This window comes from Chinchilla lanigera, unplaced genomic scaffold (genome assembly GCF_000276665.1).
Source record: "Chinchilla lanigera isolate Chin_1 unplaced genomic scaffold, ChiLan1.0 scaffold00073, whole genome shotgun sequence".
In the NCBI taxonomy this organism is placed as follows: Eukaryota; Metazoa; Chordata; class Mammalia; order Rodentia; family Chinchillidae; genus Chinchilla; species Chinchilla lanigera.
The window spans coordinates 8,408,651-8,428,021 of NW_004955474.1; the positions used below are offsets into that span (position 1 = coordinate 8,408,651).

Sequence of the window (19,371 nt, forward strand, 5' to 3'; positions counted from 1 at the left end):
TGTAGATTGAAGCCAGATTCATGAGTATTCAAATTTTCTCTTAAAGTGGTTTTTCTTTCCTTTTCTTCTTCTTCTTTTTTTTGCCAATGGTTCTAAAATTCTGTTTTTCAAATTGTAAAAAATATTTCACAATGGTGAAAATTTGATTATTAATTAGTTATTAGAAGATGCTAAGGATTAATTTATTATTAACTTTGGTAGGCATGATAATGGTCTTTTAGTTATACATGAAAATATCCATTTTTAGAGAAATTAGTGAAGGCACTATAGAGCAGGTGGGTTCGGAAGTGTCAGGAGCTATGACTTTGGAGTGGGAGGAAGCTGACAGATAACGAAAAGCCACACCTGCCATTGGATTTCATTCACCCAATCAAACAGGGAGATGACATGATAATTCCCACAGAGTCAGGGCTGGGGAAAAAGGGTGACAGGCTGAAGTAATTTTGGATTCCTTTTCCTTCTGTTGCTGGCTGGTGTGGGTCCTTGCTTTTAGTAATAAGGGAAATTAAAACTAAAACACAAATTTATAGGAAAAAACTTTGCTTAGAAAGTAAGAGGGGATGGTAAGGAGCTTTAGCTTGAGGATCTGACAAAGATCAGGCTGGCCTTTAACAAAGGAGAAGGAGGAAAACAGAAAAGGACTCCAGTTTGAGCAGCTGGAGGGGCACACTCTGATAAAGATCAGACTGGCTAACTCCCTAAGGAAGGAGGCCAGCTTTTGAGTGTTAGCTGGGGGGATGGGGTCCATTAGTCATTATCTCAGCTTTGGAACCCTCTCTACTTGTGTGTCTTTAGCTGCTCTATCACGACTGTCTTGATTTCCCAAATCCACTAACAGCATTTACTTTTCTCATCAGAGCATAGGGGTGCGTGCCTGTAATCCCAGCCTTCATGAGGCTGAGGCAGGAGAATTTAAGGCCAGCCTGGGTTATACAGTGAGTCAAGGCCAGCCTGGAATACATAGAGAGATCATGTCTCAAAAAAACCAAAACCAAAATAAACCCCAAACTATATACCTTTCCTACCTGGTCATTTTGACTTTGGGAATAGCTGGAATTTGCAGGGTGCCAGATCCTTTTAATAAGGTGGGTAAGGACCCATGTAATGTTTTTTATGTCCCTGCCTTTACACTGGATGGTGCTCAGTAGCAGGAATCACCATACTTTTAATCATGCCTCATAAAGACACTCATGAAAGAACACTTCCAGAACTACATCTCTAGTAACGTGGCAACAACGATGGGATAAATGTGTTTGAAGCAAGGGGGAGTATTTTGATTAATGGTACTGTTTTTATGGTAATAATTTAAAAAAATATTTACTGCATATTTATTTATTTATTTATTTTTTCCGGTACCGGGAATCAAACTCATGACCTTGCACTTGCCAGGCAAGTGCTGTGCCACTGAGCTAAATCCCCAGCCCTACTGTATATTTAGATCACCATTTTTACATGTTGGGCATCTGCAGGCCCAAGTAAAGGGGCATAGTTTATTAATAGGATCCTTTATTAATAGGATCTGGCACATCCCAAATTCTGGCTGTTCTGAAAGTCAAAATGACCAGGTAGGAAAGGTATATACAGTTTGGGGTTTATTTTGGTTTTGGTTTTTTGAGACATGATCTCTCTATGTATTCCAGGCTGGCCTTGACTCCCTGTATAACCCAGGCTGGCCTTAAATTCTCCTGCCTCAGCCTCCTGAAGGCTGGGATTACAGGCACCCACCACCATGCTCTGATGAGAAAAGTAAATGCTGTGAATGGATTCGGGAAATCAAGACAGTCATGATAGAGCAGCTAAAGACACACAAGTCGAGAGGGTTCCAAAGCTGAGATAATAACCAATGGACTCCATCTCCCCCAGCTAATGCTCAAAAACTGGTCTCCTCCCTTAGCCAGTTAGTCAGTCTGATCTCCTTTATCAGAGTGTGCCCTTCCAGCTGCTCAACCTGGAGTCACTTTCTATTTTTCTTTTTCCCCTTTAAGGGCCAGCCTGATTTTTTTTCTTTTTTTGTCTTTTTGAGACAGGGTGTGGCTATGCAGTTCAGGCTGGCCTTGAGCTCACTTTGTAGCCCAGGCTGGTCTCGAACTCATAAGGATCCTCCTGCCTCAGCCTCCCGAGTGCTGGGATTATAAGCGTGCACCACCACGCCCGGCCCCTCTTACTTTCTAAGCAAAGCTTTTTCCTGTAAATTTGTGCTTTATAAATATAAATACCTTCCCTCTCTGATCCAGCAATTCTGACCCTCTCACGCTGCCTCATAGCAGCCCAGGGGCCCCACTAGCTTCCTACTGTGGCGCTGGAGCAGAAGCAATAGTTAAAAGGATTCTTCATGGGCAGCAGCCCCTTCTGGGTGGGGAGCAAAATGCAGGCTGAGGCTGACTCACAGGCCAACCGTTGAAAGGCAGACTTTTCCTTCAGTCTGAGACTGCGCAAAGCTGCCTGCCGGGAGCCTCGGAGTGTACCTGCAGTCTCAGGGGAAAAAGCAGCAGCTCCCAGCCTTGGCCTGGATGGCCCCTTGCCTGTGTGGGAGCAGGTCCCTGCACCCATTTCCAGCCATGACCAACAACACTATTTGTCCTGTTATCCTATTTCATGGCTCTCTTGTATTAAGAAATGAAGATTATCCTCAAAAACAACAAACAGAGGCGAGCGGAGAAATCTGCACAGTCCCAGCAAGATTGTCTGAAATGTGTGTCTGTCTCATATACTCTCACTAGGCTTGAAAACAACAGATATCAGCTTTCTTTTTGGTGCCAGGAATCGAACTCAGGACCTTGCGCTTGCCAGGCATGCGCTGTGCCGCTGAGCTGTATTCCCGGCCTCACAGATACTAGTTTAAGGGGCCGGGGCTGACCATAGAAAAATGAACACAAGTTATCTGGCAGACAGTGTCTGGTCTTAACAATGCAAAGCTCACGCAGTGGAAGACCCTTTTAAGCATGTCAGGTGAGAAAATGTTAGACTGGATCAGGTAGGGCCTGAAAAATAAGGCTTTGGGGAAATAACGGAAAAGACAGTCGTCGCAACTTGGAGATGGGAATCAGTCGACGTCAGTACAGCGCGCACAGCGGTCGCGCCGCCGGGACCGCGTGTAGCTTTCCCGCGCGCCCGCTCTGGGGGCGGAGAAGAACCCGGATGGAACCGCCCCTGCAGCCCCACCGCCTTCCACAGAGACCGAAGGGGCGGAGTCGCCCCTTCTTCTGTACCCTGATTGGTTCATCTCCGAAGGCTCCTCCTCACGATTGGACGTTGCCCGTGCCAGTCATAGAGCGTCGCTGGTTTCTCGGATTGTTGCTAGAAGGAGACGGCATAGATAGCTGAGGGGACGCGCTGCGTCTAACCGTGTAGTCGCGCGTTCTTGATGCGGCTTGGCGAACCTGCAGCCGGCTTGTGGGCTGCGGGGCCTGGAGAGAATCGTCCCGAGGCGGCTGGGGAACGGTCAGGGGCGTCCAGGCGTTCCTGTCGTCATCCCAGTCAGCGCCATGTCCTGGATGTTCAAGAGGTGAAGGGAACGGAGGGGGTGGGGCGACGGGGCTAACGGCCGGCGGCGCCCGGTGAACCTGACCTTCTGGGGCGTTTCCTCCGCGCCGGCGGCTCTGTGTGCGCCGCCGTGTGCCTTCTGTGGGTCGCTCGCGAAGCTGCGGGAGAAATAAAGGCATTGTCTTGTCTGGCGAGGGGCGGCTGTTCCGGCGAGCCTCGGGCCGGGGCCTGGGGGTCTGTCAGGGCGTGCGGGCGGAGGTGTGGGGCTCAGAGCCGCTCGGCCGGTGCTCTGTTCCGTAGCACATCCGTTAGCTCCCTGTGCGCGCCGGCGTCGCGAGCGGTCGGAGAAGAGGGCTGAGCGGCCCTCGTCCGCGGGCGGACGCGTGTTTGCGGAGCCCGAAGTGGTATGTGCGAGGCGCGAGGAAAACGTAGAGCGGACGGCGACCGCCCGTTCTTAGGGGAGTGGGAGCTCCCGCGGCAGACAGCCCGCTTTCCGTCCCCCGAGGTGGTTTTCGTGCGCGTTGCTGAAATGATCATCTAAAAGGGGGCTGGGGGTGCCTTGAATCCAGCGGCGTGGGGAAGTGGGCAGAGGGGCTCGAGGTCGGCTATGTCTTCGTGGTTCTGGACAGCAAAGTGGGCAGGGCTCGCTCTGTGGAGTGTGGGTGACCCAGCTGGTGTGGATGTAAGGCTTTCTCCCCCTCTCCTACCCACAGTGCTTCAGGGTAGTCCAGATCACCCAAATTTGATTAATTCTTGTATCTCCCGCTTGTCGGGGTCCACTGATTCCGAGGGGAAATAAGCATCATGAGGGATTTTATGGGTGCCATGTTCCGTGCTACTTGAGTCTGCCAGAGCTTACGCCTGAATTGTGCAGAATTGGGCTGCCTGCCCTCTTCTGGTGCCCGTCCTCTGGGCCCTTGGTTGGTCCACAGATCCAGGGTGATCGTTGGCAAAATCGTGAGTGGTTGCGGCTCTCATGAGAGTATGGTACAAGGTACTAAGTCCTAGAAGATGTCACTTCACATCTTCTTCCGTTTTGTTTCATTGCAAACCTAACCTGAACTGGTAGCGACTCAAGTCAGCCTGGCTCCTCCTTAGGCAGAGCGTATGGCGAGTGCCCTTGAATCAGGGTTGGAGCCCCTTCCAGAGCCTCGGAGGGTTGCTGGCTACTGGCCCAAGACTGCAGAGTTGTAAATCAGTCTGCCTGTGAAGAATTGGTCTGGGGAGGAAGCTGTTTCCAGTAAAGAACAGTTTTATCATTGTTGAGGTGGTCATGGTGGGCAAATGAATGAGCCATGAGAATACCTGAATTTTCTGTGTAAGTCATTTTTTCGATGTGAAGAAACACCAGACTCTGTACAGAGATCTTTTTACAAAAGGCAAACCTTTTAATCCCAAGTAGCCCGCTCTAATCTGTCTGGCTGAATGACCACAGGTAGGTTATTGTGTAGGTGAAAGACCCTATTTTGACCATAGTTTGAACGTTGACAAATTAAATTTTACGGTAGTTTGAACTGCTGCAGCTGTTCCATAACCACATAAAGTAGGACAAATCAATAGTGTGTTGCTGTTCCTCAGGTTGGTGGCAGTGAGAACAAGTGTAATGTTCTCTATCTCTTCTGTAGCTATACAGGCAAAGTAAAAGTTAAAAAAAAAACTGATGAAAACAAATAATGCAATGATACTAGGACATACACTTTCGTATTTTTATTCTTATACAAGGTTATTTGCTGGCTACTGTTGGCCTGTAGTTCAGTCTGTGTTATTTAAATTCTAATATATGAGTTACTTGGATTGAATTCATGTTTGGGGCCACGCTGTTGTATGTATTGAATGTGAATAATTATTGTAAACTATTTTACAGCTTTTTTTCTGGCTTTAGTATATAAATTTTACATTTTTTTTTGTTGTTATTTTTGTTTTTTTCTGGTACCAGGAATCGAACTTAAGACCTTGCGGTTGCCAGGCAGGCGCTGTGCCGCTGAGCTAAATCCCCAGCCCCAATTTTCACATTTTATTACATAAATTAAATGAATTATATACACCCTTTTGCCATAACTGGATACCAGAATAAAAATTATATAAATTTTATATTTCATTATATAAATCATATAAATCCTCTGGCATAGTTGGATACCAGAATAAAATATATTTTGTTCAGAGATAAAGTAATGATATAACCGACTTCATGTATAATAATAGTTCTGTGTTTTGGAAGTCTTTTCTAGATTAATCAACATTGAAATTTCAGCATATAATTGTGCTTACAGACATTACATACATTTACATTTAAATAGATAATTTTCATTACAAAAGCCATTTGTGAGCCCTTACTGTTTTGTATTTTTCCATTTTGAATAGGACCATTGGCATAGTAGATCTAATACTAAACAGAGTTTGTGGAGGTCTTCTTCACTCTCAAGTCTTGCTTTAACCAGAGTAATTATTAATCTGTTTATAGCAGAGTGATTTTAATCTGTTTACAGTGATTCCCACATCCAATTTTGTTTGCTTCAATAAAGTGTGAGAAAACTATTGACCTTAAATATTATTAGCCCATGGTCTTTGAGAAATACTTGGTTAAATACTGTTGTTTTTCTGTGCTTTTTTTATTTTCTAATAGGGATCCTGTTTGGAAGTACTTACAGACTGTCCAGTATGGAGTCCATGGAAGTTTTCCACGCCTCCCATATCCAACGTTCTTTCCACGTTTTGAATTCCAAGATGTTATTCCTCCAGATGACTTCCTAACTAGTGATGAAGAGTTAGATTCGGTTTTGTTTGGAACTTTGAGAGGTCATGTGGTTGGACTACGCTATTACACAGGAGTAGTGAGTATAAAAATAGATAATACGTTAAATTGTGATGGTATTAATCTAGAAAACAGGAGTATTAGAAGGTGATATGTATAGTTAATATTTTACTTTAATTGAAATACATGCAAACAAGAGATAACATGCCTACTTTTGATCTTTTACGTTTGTACCAAACTTAGACTATACAAAGCACTTCTGCCTGCAATATCATCTAATCCTTAGAATAACTGACATAGAACACCTATTATCCCTTTCTGGAATTGGAAAAGTAAAGCTGGAGAAAGTTAAAAAATTTGCCCAAAATATACTGGCTTTATATGGTGAATTTAGAAGATGGCTTCCAAGTCTGTTGCTTTCTTTCCTGCCCCTGAACACATTTCTGTACTTTAATATTTTTCATTTAGAAAGTTTAGCTTTTACTAGATAAAGGAGTTGTCTTTTTTAGATCCTTTTTTTTCCCTGTAAGGATATTTTGTATTTTTCCTTCCTGTGTTTGTTCTGTATCTCTAATCTCTGAATTGTGTGTTGTGTATATGTGTGAGAGAAAGGGACAGACTGAGAATGAAGTATATACAACATATATATATATAGATTTCTCTGGTCAGTAGTTGTCTTTGTTATGATTGCCTATGGTGCCTTTGGATAATATACCTCTAATTTTATCTAATTTATTTTGAAAAATTTCAAGCGTGTATAAATGTCCATTATACCTATTATCCATATGAAACAGTTAACAAGTTTTTTTCTATATTTACCTCATTCTTGTGTTTCTTTGTTTCTTTGTAAAAGCAAATGCCAAATGTCTCATTTTTCATGATTATGTATTTCTTGAAAAAGAAATTTTCTTCCTATAGTTAACAAAATGAATAATTTCTTACCACATCCAATAAATAATGCATAATGAGCTTCTCTTACTTAAAAACGCCTTTATGGTTGATTTTTTTGTATCTAAATCAAAACAAGATTGATATATCATCATTGGTCATTAGAGGATAAAAAGCCCCTTCACTGTTTGTTTCATGTTGCAGATTTGTGATAAAAACAGGTCTGTTGTTCTGTGGAATCTTACTGGATTTGTTGGTTCTTTCATTCCTCTGTATTTGGCCCTTCCCTTCCCTTCCCCCACCCCCCTTCCCTCTTTGATAGTATTGAGGATGGAATTCAAAAGTGCTCTACATTTCCAGCCATTTTTATTTTGAGACAGTCGTGTTGAGTTATCCAGGCTGGTCTTGAACTTGTGATCCTCCTGACCTAGCTTCCCCAGCAGCTAGGATTACAGACCAGTGCCACCTGGTCTGGGTTTTTCTTCTTTTTTTTCCGGTCTTTTTTTTTTTGAGACAAGGTCTTGCTGTGCAGTTCAGGCTGGCCTTGAGCTCATTTTGTAGCGTAGGCTGGCCTTGAACTCGAAACAATCCTCCTGCCTCAGCCTGCCCGGTGCTGGGATTACCGGCATGCACCATCACGCCTGGCTGGTCTGGCAATTTTTTTTGTTGTTGTCTTTTTGAAACACGGTCTCACTATGCAGTTCAGGCTGGTCTTGAGCTTACTATGTAGCTCAGGCTGGTCTCGAACTCAAAAGGATCCTCCTGTCTCAGCCTCCCGAGTGCTGGGATTATAGGTGTGCACTACCACGTGGTCTGGCTATTTTTGAAGCTTGTCAAAATCAGTTTTTTGGTTGTCTGAAGTATGTTCTGCAGATTTTTTGGGAAGAGTTCCATGTTTTGGATTTATTTAATCTTTCATTTTCCCATATTTACTTTACAATGGAGCATCTGAGATTGGTGATTGTCTGACATGTGTTAGCTAGGAAATTACTAAGGAAAGAAAGATACTTAGTTTTTATATGTTGGAGACAGTGAGGCTTCCTTCTTCCCATTTTATTTCATCCAGGCTGTAAGCCAATAGGCTGGTGCCACCCACATCCAGGTTGGGTCTTTCCTCTTAAGTAAATCCATTACGCACACCCAGAAGTATGCTACACTAGTCAGTGGACTGATCCAGTATCACACATCCATGATTCAGTCACTCCCAAAAGCCCCACTTGTGAGTTCATGCGCCTTTGAGGGGATATCTAGGTATAAGCCACAGCATTCTGCACTGACCTCCAGAAGATTCACACACATCCCTTTATGCAAAATGTAGTTACTTCATCTCTAAGAGTTACCAAAGTCCTAGTAGTTTCAACATTGCTGAAAAGTCCAAGTCCAAATTCTCTGAGACTTAAGGCAAACTCTTAGCTGCAAGCCCCTGTAAAAATGAGAATAAAGTCAAGCACTTCCAGTGTATAGTGGCACAGGATAAGCATTCCCATCCCAAAAAGGTAGGAATAGTGGGATAGGAAGGAAGGGAACTAACACAAGTCCAAAATCCAGCAGGGAAAACACTGAATCCTTTAGTTCCGTATCTACCAATGGTGCAGTGAAGTTAAAACACTTGCCTAAAATTTTTTTTTTTTTTTTTTTTTTTTTTTGGTCTTTTTGAGACAGGGTCTTACTATGCAGTTCAGGCTGGCCTTGAGCTCACTTCGTAGCCCAGGCTGGTCTCGAACTTGCAATGATCCTCCTGCCTCAGCCTCCCGAGTGCTGGGATTACAGGTGTGCGCCACCACGCTCGGCTTGTACAATTGGTTTTGATGAACACTTGCTCAAGGGAGCTTGCTCATCTACCCCAAAGTGAGCTTAAAAGTCAAATATAACTAGCCTTGCAAGTGGGTTCTTCTATGAAACCATCAAATAGTTCAAGTAATTGCAGTTTTGGGGGAATGAATCTTTGAAAGAGTTGTAACTCCATTCTGCTCCCCCTGATGACTGCCATGGTGCTTCAGAAATCCCAGTAGGCAGATGAAAGTATTGGTAAAAGTTACTGGAGACCTGGGGCTTGGACTAGGCCACTGGTATTCAGCCATTTTTCTTGAGTAAGCACTCAGATTTTTGCCAGCCTTTGGTTTCTAGAATTCTGAAAGAGTTGATTTTGAAAGTTTTTCTGTTACTTCTGTGGAGAAGAGATTTTTTTTGGATTTCCTTATTCTGTTATTTTCTGTGTCACCTTTACATGGTTGTCAGTTAAGTGAAATCAAGAGAATGGCGTGAGTTTAAGGTTGAATATATTTTCTCAAGCCGGGTCCTTGCCGCCTTTTTCTCCCTATTAAGGTTTTGTAGATTTCAGGCCCAAGAACCAACTTGCCTGGTTTAAATATTGGCTCTGATATTTATTAGCTTTGGTTTTTGGTTTCTTTTTGTTTTTTCTATTTTTTTTTTGGTCTTTTTTGAGACAGGGTCTCAATATGCAGCTCAGTCTGGCCTTGAGCTCATTTTGTAGCCCAGGCGGGTCTCCAACTTGCACTGATCCTCCTGTCTCAGCCTTCTGAGTGCTGGGATTACAGGCGTGTACCACCACGCCCTGCGAGCTTTGTTACCTTGAGTAAATTACTTAACTTTTCTGTGTTGTAGTCTCTTTGTATATAAAATGGGAATAATGATAGTACTGATAGGGTCATGAGGATTTGTAAAATCAACCTGTGCAGTGCATGCAATAAAGGTTTGCTGGTTTTCAGAAGTTGCAGTGTGAGAATTTTAGATGGTGTGCATATGAAAGATTTGTTAATCTCCCAATGAATGTAAATTAGAAAACAGTATAGAAGAATCATTTGAAAACTTGTTCTTTAATATTTCTAGCTTGAATCCAAGCAAATACTTTTTCTGATGTTTAGTGTTCATAATACAATCAGGCTCTCACTGTCTGTTCATATTTATAATACAATCCTCATTTTTTTTAGGTCAATAATAATGAAATGGTTGCATTACAGCGAGAGCCTAATAACACCTATGATAAGAATGCAATTAAAGTAAACAATGTGAATGGAAATCAGGTTGGGTATTTAAAGAAAGATCTCGCAATTGCTTTGGCCTATATCATGGATAACAACTTGGCCCAAGTGGAAGGGTAATGTACTTTGAAAGCTTAATTTTAATAATTAATTTTAATAATTGTGAGTTGTGGTTGTCTTTCAACTTGTTAACTTTTTCTTAGAGTTTATAAAGGTATCATAACACTTATTAATCATTGTACCTTTAATTATGTGTTCCTATCAGTTGTCTTATCTGCCCCTACTACCCCGCCATCAAACAGCTGTCCTCTCATTTGCCTATTTAATTTTTACTGTGGCAAAAATAGACTTTGGGTCACATATTGGGAAGTGTGTGCCATCCTTCCAACCTTTCAGTTCATAAATTTGGGAGTTGTAAATCAGAGGCTATAAACTGGTAATAAATGATTAGATGGAGATGTTTCCTTTTGCTTACATATTGTTTTAGACATTTATTTCCAATATGTAACTCGAGATACTCTACATATTAATTTTTTCCTAAAAGTAAAACATATTGAAAGTCATCTTGATGAGTGGAAGATCTAGCAGTGCCGGACACTCGTTTTCACATGGCATCCATTGACTGGGACTGAGAAATCATTTCTTTAGCTATGACATGTACTCTCATTTTTCCACCTCTTATATTTTATTTTTTAAAGCTCTCATTCTCATTTTGGTTATCTTTTCTCACAGGCATTTGTGTTTCTGATCTCAATTTAAGTATTTAGGATACTTATACCCCAAACCTAATGCTTAGGATATTCCAATCCTAATCCTAGGTGAGTTTGGAAGAGAATGCTTGGGACTGTCTTCTTTTTTTAATTCGTCAAGTTTTTCTTTTTTTGTTTTTTTCTTTTGCCTTTTTGAGACAGGGTTTCATTATGGAGTTCAGGCTGGCCTTGAACTTACTTTGTATCCCAGGTTGGCCTCAAATTTACAGTGATCCTCTTGCCTCAGCCTCCCCAGTGCTGGGTTTAGAGGCATGCCTCACCACCTCAGGCTAAGTTTTTCGTATATGGAGGATAAAGTTTTAGTTAACCTTGGATTAGAAATAGTTCTTGTAAATCATTCCTCACCTTCCTAGCAGTTAGTGAGTTGCTAACTTTCAGTGGTTCTCTTAGCCAAAGCTATACTCAAATAAATATACTGTTTTGTTTATTGTATAATCTTGTGGGTAAGCTATGCTTGTGGTTTTTTTTTTTTTTTTTTTTTTTTTTTGTTGTTTTTGCTTTACTGAGGCAGGATATTGCTCTGTAGTTCAGACCGGCCTTGAACTCACTATGTAGTCCAGGCTGGTCTCAAAATTCCTGGCAATCTTTCTGCCTCAGTCTTCCGAGTGCTGTGGTTACAGGTGTGTGCCACCACCTATCCTTGTATTTTAAAATAGCTTTGTCCCATTCTCTCAGTTTCTTTTGGCTTCTGTTCCCAAAAACCACTTTTCCCTTGTATTGTGGCTCATTTTGTTTCTTGTCCTTTTTCACTCTTTCAGCTCTGCCCAGCTAGTCTCTTTATTTTCTTGCCATACAAAATTTGGAAGGCCTATTTGGGGTGTGTAGTTAACAGATTCTTAAATAAAAAATAACTTCTAATTTCCAATTTTCTTCTCTCCTGAATACAATAGGGTAGTTCCTTTTGGTGCAAATAATACTTTTACCATGCCTCTGCAAATGACTTTTTGGGGAAAAGAAGAAAATAAAAAAGCAGTTTTAGATCATTTGAAGAAACATGGATTTAAATTGGGTCCTGCCCCGAAAAGTAAGTTTAGGATTTAAGTTAATATTATTTTGATATTGTAAGATGCAGGGATTACATAACATTTATTTTTAATTTGATTGGCCAAACTTCTTTGTGCTGAAGGCTCCAAATTAAAATTTTTTGGAGTCTTTTTGAAGAAATCTCTGAAGTTTTTTATTTTCTTTCAAAATAGTTATGAGTCACTAACAATTTTTTGAGAAATGTGTCATTAGGTGATTTTTGTTGTGCAAACATCAGGCTGTTTTTACACAAACTAAAATGGCTGTCAGGGTTATTTAAACATACATTCTCATTGGGCCACTGTTGGGTATTTGGTTAATATAGGTAATTGAAACATCAGTATGGAGTGCATGACTGTGTATAATTACACAGCCATAAAAATACACAAGAAGTTCCCATGCAATCCTCCCTTTATTTCTCCCAATGCTTTTGCCCTGAGCTATATACCTTAGCCGCCCTTTTTTGAGATAGGGTCTTGTGAAGTCTCCCAGGTGGACTCAAACTTCGGATCCTCCTGCCTCACCTTCCTATGTGCTGGATTACAGATGTACAGTACCACATCTGACTCTAAACATTCTTTTTGATAACTTTTAGACAAAAAGAAGCTCCCAAGAGAGAATGAAAAAGGATTGTTTGGCAAGATTATTTAAATTTTGTGGGATTATTTTAGTAATGTTTCTTGAGTGATTATTATTTATCTTTAAAATTTGTTTTGGGACCAGGAATATACTACAGTGATAGAATGCTTAGCTTACCTTTTTTTTTTTTTTTTTTTCTTTTTTGTGGTATTGGAGAGTAAACCCAGTACCTTGCCTTACGGTAGGCAACTGCTCTACCTACGTCTCAAGTCCTGTGGGAAATTTTTTTCTTTTTTGGATGTTACTGTGGATTGAACCTAAGGCCTTCAAACTGAGCCACATTCTCTGCCCTTCTTGAGTTTTTGTATTGAGATAAAATCTTGCTCTATTGCTAACTTGCCCAGGCGGGGCTTGATCTTGAGATCCTTCTGACTCAGCCTCCCACTGTGGTAAGGTCACATGTGTCACTATGCCCTGTTGCCAGTGGAAATTTTTCAGGAGTTTATCTTAAAAACTTATACAGCTACTTATTTCTGTTTTTATTTGGTGACTTTTTTCTTTTTATCCTGTAAATTACAGCTTTAGGATTTAGTTTGGAAAGTAGTTGGGGCTCTGGAAGAGCTGGACCAAGCTACAGTATGCCAGTTCATGCCGCAGTACAGATGACAACTGAACAGGTGCGCGTCTCTTCGATGGTTGATATTTAAATGAATAGAATGAATACATGTATGCTGGCATCAGTGATCTTCGGATATGTTGTTAAAATTATAGTAAACCCTATTGTGTAAGAAATATATACATACTTGCAAACTCTGTCTAAAAAGCAGTGATAAGGAATATAGTTGTACCTTGATATCCACAGAAATTGATTGTTCAGGGTCCCCTGGTATATATAAAATAATGTGGTATTTGTATATATGTGTGCATCTTCCTGTATACTTTAAATCACTTCTAATTTATTTCAAATACCTAATATAATGTAAATGCTATATAATAGTTGCTGTTGCCGGGCGTGGTGGTGTACGCCTGTAATCCCAGCAGTCGGGAGGCTGAGGCAGGAGGATTGTTGGAAGTTCGAGGCCAGCCTGGGCTACAAAGTGAGCTCAAGGCCAGCCTGAACTGCATATTGAGACCCTGTCTCAAAAAGACGAAAAAAAAAAAAAAAAAAAGTTGCTATTCTGTGTTGTTTAGGGAATAATAGAAATTTAAGAGGTATGCATATATTCAGCACACACAGTGATCATGGGCTTATTATGTTTTTAATGTGTGGCTGGTTAGATCTGTGATAAGGAATACTTGCTGTATATCTGTACACACACATTCATATATACAGTAAAAACATGCTCACAGCTTTATATGTGTGGGGTTTTTTTTGTTGTTGTTTATCTTTATGAGACAGCGTTTCACTTTGTAGTGCACGCTGGCCTTGAACTCACTATGTAGCCTAGGCTGCCCTTAAACTTGCTATGGTCTTCCTGTCTCAGCTTCCTGAGTGTTGGAATTACAGGCATGTGATGCCACACCTGGATATATGTGGGATATTTTTGTGTTTAAAATTTAAAAAGTGTTCAAGTAGTAATTTTGAAAATTCACTTCTTTTAGTAAGGTTGCAAATGCAGTGCTAAAAAATTAACTACAATTCTTTGGCATTACGCTAATTTTCACTTTGTCTAATTTGTAATCTGGGATCCTGTTACCCAGAATTAGTCTGAAAAAACATATATGAGAATGCCAATCAGTTAAAAAAAATAAAAACTTTTTTGATGTCTCTGTCCACCAGTGTTATTTTTTGTCTTCCGATTGTGGTCACCGTGTTTTCCCTGCTTATTGTTTAGATAGGCTTCAGCCTGTGTCGGGTGGGTGAATCCCAGGCAACTTCTGCTAACTTCTTAAATCTGTCTTGATATTTTTTCTAGGCTGTCTTATTTTGCAAAAGTAATTATAACACATATAGTATATATTGCTGTGAAATCAGACTAGAGCAATTTAGATGGCCAGCTAAATTAGCGTAATAATGAAATACTGGTCCTTTGCTGCACATAGTAAGTTCCTTATTGCATTAATAAAATGTCATTGACTTGAAAAAGGGGTCGTACTATATCTTTTAGGACTGCCAAGATAATTCGAATACAACTAAAAGAAGTAGAATTTTAACAACAGGAAGAATCTTGGTAACTGTCTAAATTTAGTTAATTCCTTTCATTTTACAGGAATAAGATACTGTACAAGTCCAAAAAGGTTAAGTGTCTTGCTCAAATATATATAAACTTTTTTGTGACAGAAGTAAGACTGAAACCCAGACTTATAACCACTGCCCCTTCCCCTTTTTTTTGGTACCAGGACTTGAACTGAAGACCTTGCACTTGCCAGGCAGGCACTGTACTGCTGAGCTATATTGTCGGCCCCATCTCCCCTTTTTAAAATGCAGGGTGGTACAGTACATGGTAGGCAAGCATACTCTACCCCCGAGCTGCAGCCATATCCCTTGTAACTCTTTTCTGTTCTCTTTCAAATATAATAGTTAGGTTTATAACAGAATTACCTGTTCATTCTACCTTCAGTGAGTAGTGCAGTATCTGAGAGTTAATTTATATACCTTTTGATATTTGATTCTTTTAGCTAGATGATTTGAAATCTCTGAATTAAGTATAATTATTCGTTGTTGATTTTCTTAATGTTCATTGTTGTGTATTGTAGCTTAAAACAGAATTTGACAGATTGTTTGAAGATTTAAAAGAAGATGATAAGACTCAGGAAATGGAACCAGCTGAGGTATTGTACTATTACTTCCTTTTTTTTTTGGTGCCAGGAATCAAACTCCGGACCTTGTGCTTGCCAGGCAAGCGCTGTACCACTGAACTATATCCCTGGCCCCAACTTTCTGTTTAACACTACGAGGAATTTTTAAATATATCAGTAATTTGTACATTTCTTATCACAAGATCAATTCTTTTTCTTGTTCTGCTTGTGAAAATAGAAAGGACTTACTGTATTTATTTTTATGACGTTTTGTTAATAGGCTGTTGAAACACCATTGCTTTCACATCAGAAACAAGCTCTAGCTTGGATGATTTCACGAGAAAACAGTAAAGAGCTTCCACCATTCTGGGAACAGCGAGATGACTTGTACTATAACACAATAACAAATTTTTCTGAGAAGGAACGACCAGAAAATGTCCATGGAGGAGTTTTAGCTGATGATATGGGCTTGGTAATTATTTGTTTTCTTATTAATAAAATCCTATTTTGTGATTATGATTTTTGTAGAAAGTAATTTTGAAGTTGAAAGATAGATGGCAGTTTAGGACTAGATTTTTTAAGGTAGAAAATAGTATTTTTACATTGTTTTTTACTTAAAATAATGCTAAATTTTCTGTTTGCTTCATTAAGGAACAATTAAAATAATTGTGTAACAGTAATAATATAAATATATTTGTTTATTTCTTTTGTTCTTTGAAATTCAGGATGATCTGTTTTATATAATTTACTTTTAAAAAGAAATGAGGGGGGCGTAGTTTAAGTAGCACAAATGTGTTGAGTTCAGTCCCCGACTTGGCAAAAATCAACAATAGAAAAGTAAAGACAATGCTATGTGAAATGGTATTTCATCACAAGTACTACGTTATGTAGACTATTCAGTAGGTATTTGCAGTTCCGTACATGAGCAGTTTTTATACATTTTGGTCTCAGCAAACCTTTATACTTTTAAAGCTTATTGAGAATTATAAAAAGCTTACATTTTTGTGAGCTGTCTCTATTGATATATATAGTATTAGGCAAAGTTTTTTTATGTAGAAGGGTGGTGCTAGGGATTGAATCCAGGGCTTAGCACTGAGCTACATTTGTCCAGGTTGGTTTCAAACTTGGTGATCCTCCTGCCTCAGCCTCTCAGAGTTTGTGCCACCATCATGACTGGTGTAAAACAATTTTTTAAAAAATATTTTTTAAAGTAAAAAGAATAGTTGACAGAACCTTGTTCTTTAACACAAGTGACTGGGTGCAGTGGCGCACACCTATAATCCTAATACCACTGGAGGCTGAGATAGGAGAATTGCAAGTTTCAACCTAGCCCTGGGCAACATAGCAACTTGATGAGATCCTGTCTCTAAATAAAAAATTAAAGAGTTGGGAATATAGCCTGGTGTGATGGCTCTGGGTTCATTTACCAATATATATATATATTTTTTTGGCGGTACCGGGGATCAAACTCAGGACCTTGCGCTTGCCAGGCAGGCGCTTATGCCACTGAGCTATATCCCCAGCCCTCATTTACCAGTATTAAAAAGCAAAACATAAATATTTTTATTTTTTTCTCTTTTTATTTTAAAGAGAATAAAAAAACAGTAACAAAATAACAACAACATAGAAAAAAAGAAAAAGCAAAAACAATAAAAATGATTCAGGGCTTCAAAACAAAATGATGGGAATTAACAGTGGTTGTTATACATTGTTATCTTCAACAAAGTTAAAATACCTGTTCCAAAACAATTACTGGCTTGCACTTTTGCAGATCTTTTTGATGTTAACTGAATAGATGATAGTTGAATTCTCATATTTGTTTTTTCAATCTGTTGTGAATATGTTAATTTTAGATGCTGTATGTGAAGAAAATTTATCTGTGGTTGTGGTTGTAAAGGGAAGAATATTTTAGTAGCTTTTAAAAATAATTGTAGATTTCTTTTTGTTTTGTTTTGCTTTTCCTCTACTGGGTATTAAGCCCAAATCTTTTGCACTTAGCTGTATCTCTGGCCCTTTTTACTTTTTATTTTGAAATAAGATCTTGCTAAGTCGCTGTGCTGACTCCAATTGTAATCTTCCTGTCTCAGCCTCCCAGATTGCTGGGATTATAGGTGTGCCTCCCTATACTCAGCTGTAGATTTCTTTTGTACGCTAAAATCCAACAAGTATTAGTTTATTAAAGGTAAATGGACACAATTAGAACTTAAAATCATAGCCGTGAGTGAAATTACTATATTCTTACTTCATTAGAATGCATATGTGTATGTCACATATGCAATAGATGTTTTACTTGCATGGTTTTATAACCATAAGAAAAAAATTGGTTTACTGCATTATGTAGGTCTGCACAATGTCATTTCATTATACAGTATCAAACATTCACTTCTTCAGTGTAACCACTGATCTTACTAGAAAAGTGTTTCCATTTTTGCGAATTGCTATATTTATAGTGTTACATATAAACTTGCAACATTAATTTATTGTACTTGCTTGGTCATGAACAGTGATACTTGCCAGTATGTGACAGTTAATCTGATCACTACAGTGTATCATACACCAAGTGCTGTGTTTCATGCTAAGGCACTAGCACTTTTTGCATACAATGGTTTATATAGCACTGGTGCAGATGTGAACCAAGTAAGGTCTTACTTAATAGTATAAAAATAGTTCAAAAAAAAAATAAAAATAGTTCTAACCTCATATTTTACTGAAAGGGTCTTGGGGACCAGCTAGCAATATGTGAATAACATTTTGAAAACTCCTATTTTACACTGTCTTAACATTGTCCAAAATTTATTGTGTATTGCTGTCTATACATTACACTGCAAAAAATACCGAACAATTAACATGTTTCTGTTTAAGAAAAACGCCCAAGAAATATGTTACCCATATACTTCTGATCATTTATGACTTTTAAGTTTGGTATTACCGTTAAATCAAATTTAATAAAACAGTTTGGTCTTCGTAAGCATACTGGAACTACTAGTCATTTTAAATTAGCTCTGAATAGATGACAAGTAGTTGTAAATAGTTTCATGATAAAACTAATAATTCAAAATTAAATTAGAATCTTAGACCAGTATTCAGTGGAATGACATTTCTCAAAATGCTTACAGTATTTTATATTGTAGCCAGGCATGGTGGCGCACGCCTGTAATCCCAGCACTCAGGAGGCTGAGGCAGGAGGATCATTGCGAGTTCTAGACCAGCCTGGGCTACAAAATGAGCTCAAGGCCAGCCTGAACTGCATAGTGAGACTCTGACTCAAAAAGACCAAAGGAAAAAAAACAAAGAAAAAAACCAAATTCAGTATTTTATATTGTAAGTCATTTAATAATTACTAATGTGATGAAATGCATTTCATTATTTGATTATTTTAAAACTTACTTGGAATGCTTTCTGGACAACTCGGTTTCAGAATCTGGTTAATCTGATCATTTATCTTTTTAAAACATTTTAAAGGGTAAGACTCTTACAGCCATTGCAGTAATTCTTACCAATTTCCACGATGGCAAACCTCTTCCTGTTGAAAGAATTAAGAATCAGCTGAAGAAGGTAAAGTATTAGTAAGTAAATTTTCTGTGAAGACACTGGCTTACTATAAAACCTTTTAAGTCTCATTTAAATATAATTGGCAAGAAATCGGTAAACAGCATTTTGAAAAATACTATTAATGGCCTCTTTTGTGTTTATAAGGTTAAAAGTATCAAATTCTGCGGGGGGGCAGTTGATAGTATATTCAAAACCTTGAAAGTCTTTAAGACCTAGTCAGTAAAAAGCTGTCTAAACAAGGGCTTAAAATCCAAGTTGTGCAAAGATAGCAGTGTAAATATTTCTATGTTATTTTAAAAGTAGTTTGAAATTTTTAAAAATATATTAGCAGTTAAATAATGCATAGTCATAGAATTTAATAGCATACAACCACAAAAATCTTAGTTTTGAAGACTATTCATTTTCATGATTTATGGGGTGACTTGATATTTAGTATATATGTATACATATATTGTATATATACATAGTTATATTCAGCTTCTGGGAATTAAAAATCAGTTTAATGAGGGCTGGGGATTTAGCTCAGCGGCAAAAGCGCCTGCCTGGCAAGCGCAAGGTCGTGAGTTCGGTTCCCGGTACCGGA

The 19,371-nt window shown here is 39.1% G+C and overlaps 1 protein-coding gene across 6 annotated transcripts in view; it reads left to right on the forward strand.

Annotated features, from left to right (window-relative positions):
- The first annotated feature begins 3,261 nt into the window (after nt 1-3,261).
- The window catches only part of Hltf (helicase-like transcription factor), a 77,027-nt gene continuing 60,917 nt past the window's right edge, over nt 3,262-19,371 (forward strand). For all 6 annotated transcript variants that reach the window (XM_013502747.1, XM_005401415.2, XM_005401417.2 and 3 more), the window contains exons 1-8: nt 3,262-3,505; nt 6,107-6,314; nt 10,075-10,241; nt 11,786-11,919; nt 13,077-13,174; nt 15,195-15,269; nt 15,517-15,708; nt 18,699-18,791. In XM_013502747.1, the coding sequence (XP_013358201.1) occupies nt 3,486-3,505; nt 6,107-6,314; nt 10,075-10,241; nt 11,786-11,919; nt 13,077-13,174; nt 15,195-15,269; nt 15,517-15,708; nt 18,699-18,791 (987 nt within the window). In that variant the 5' untranslated portion in view covers nt 3,262-3,485. The remainder of the gene's footprint in view (nt 3,506-6,106; nt 6,315-10,074; nt 10,242-11,785; nt 11,920-13,076; nt 13,175-15,194; nt 15,270-15,516; nt 15,709-18,698; nt 18,792-19,371) is intronic.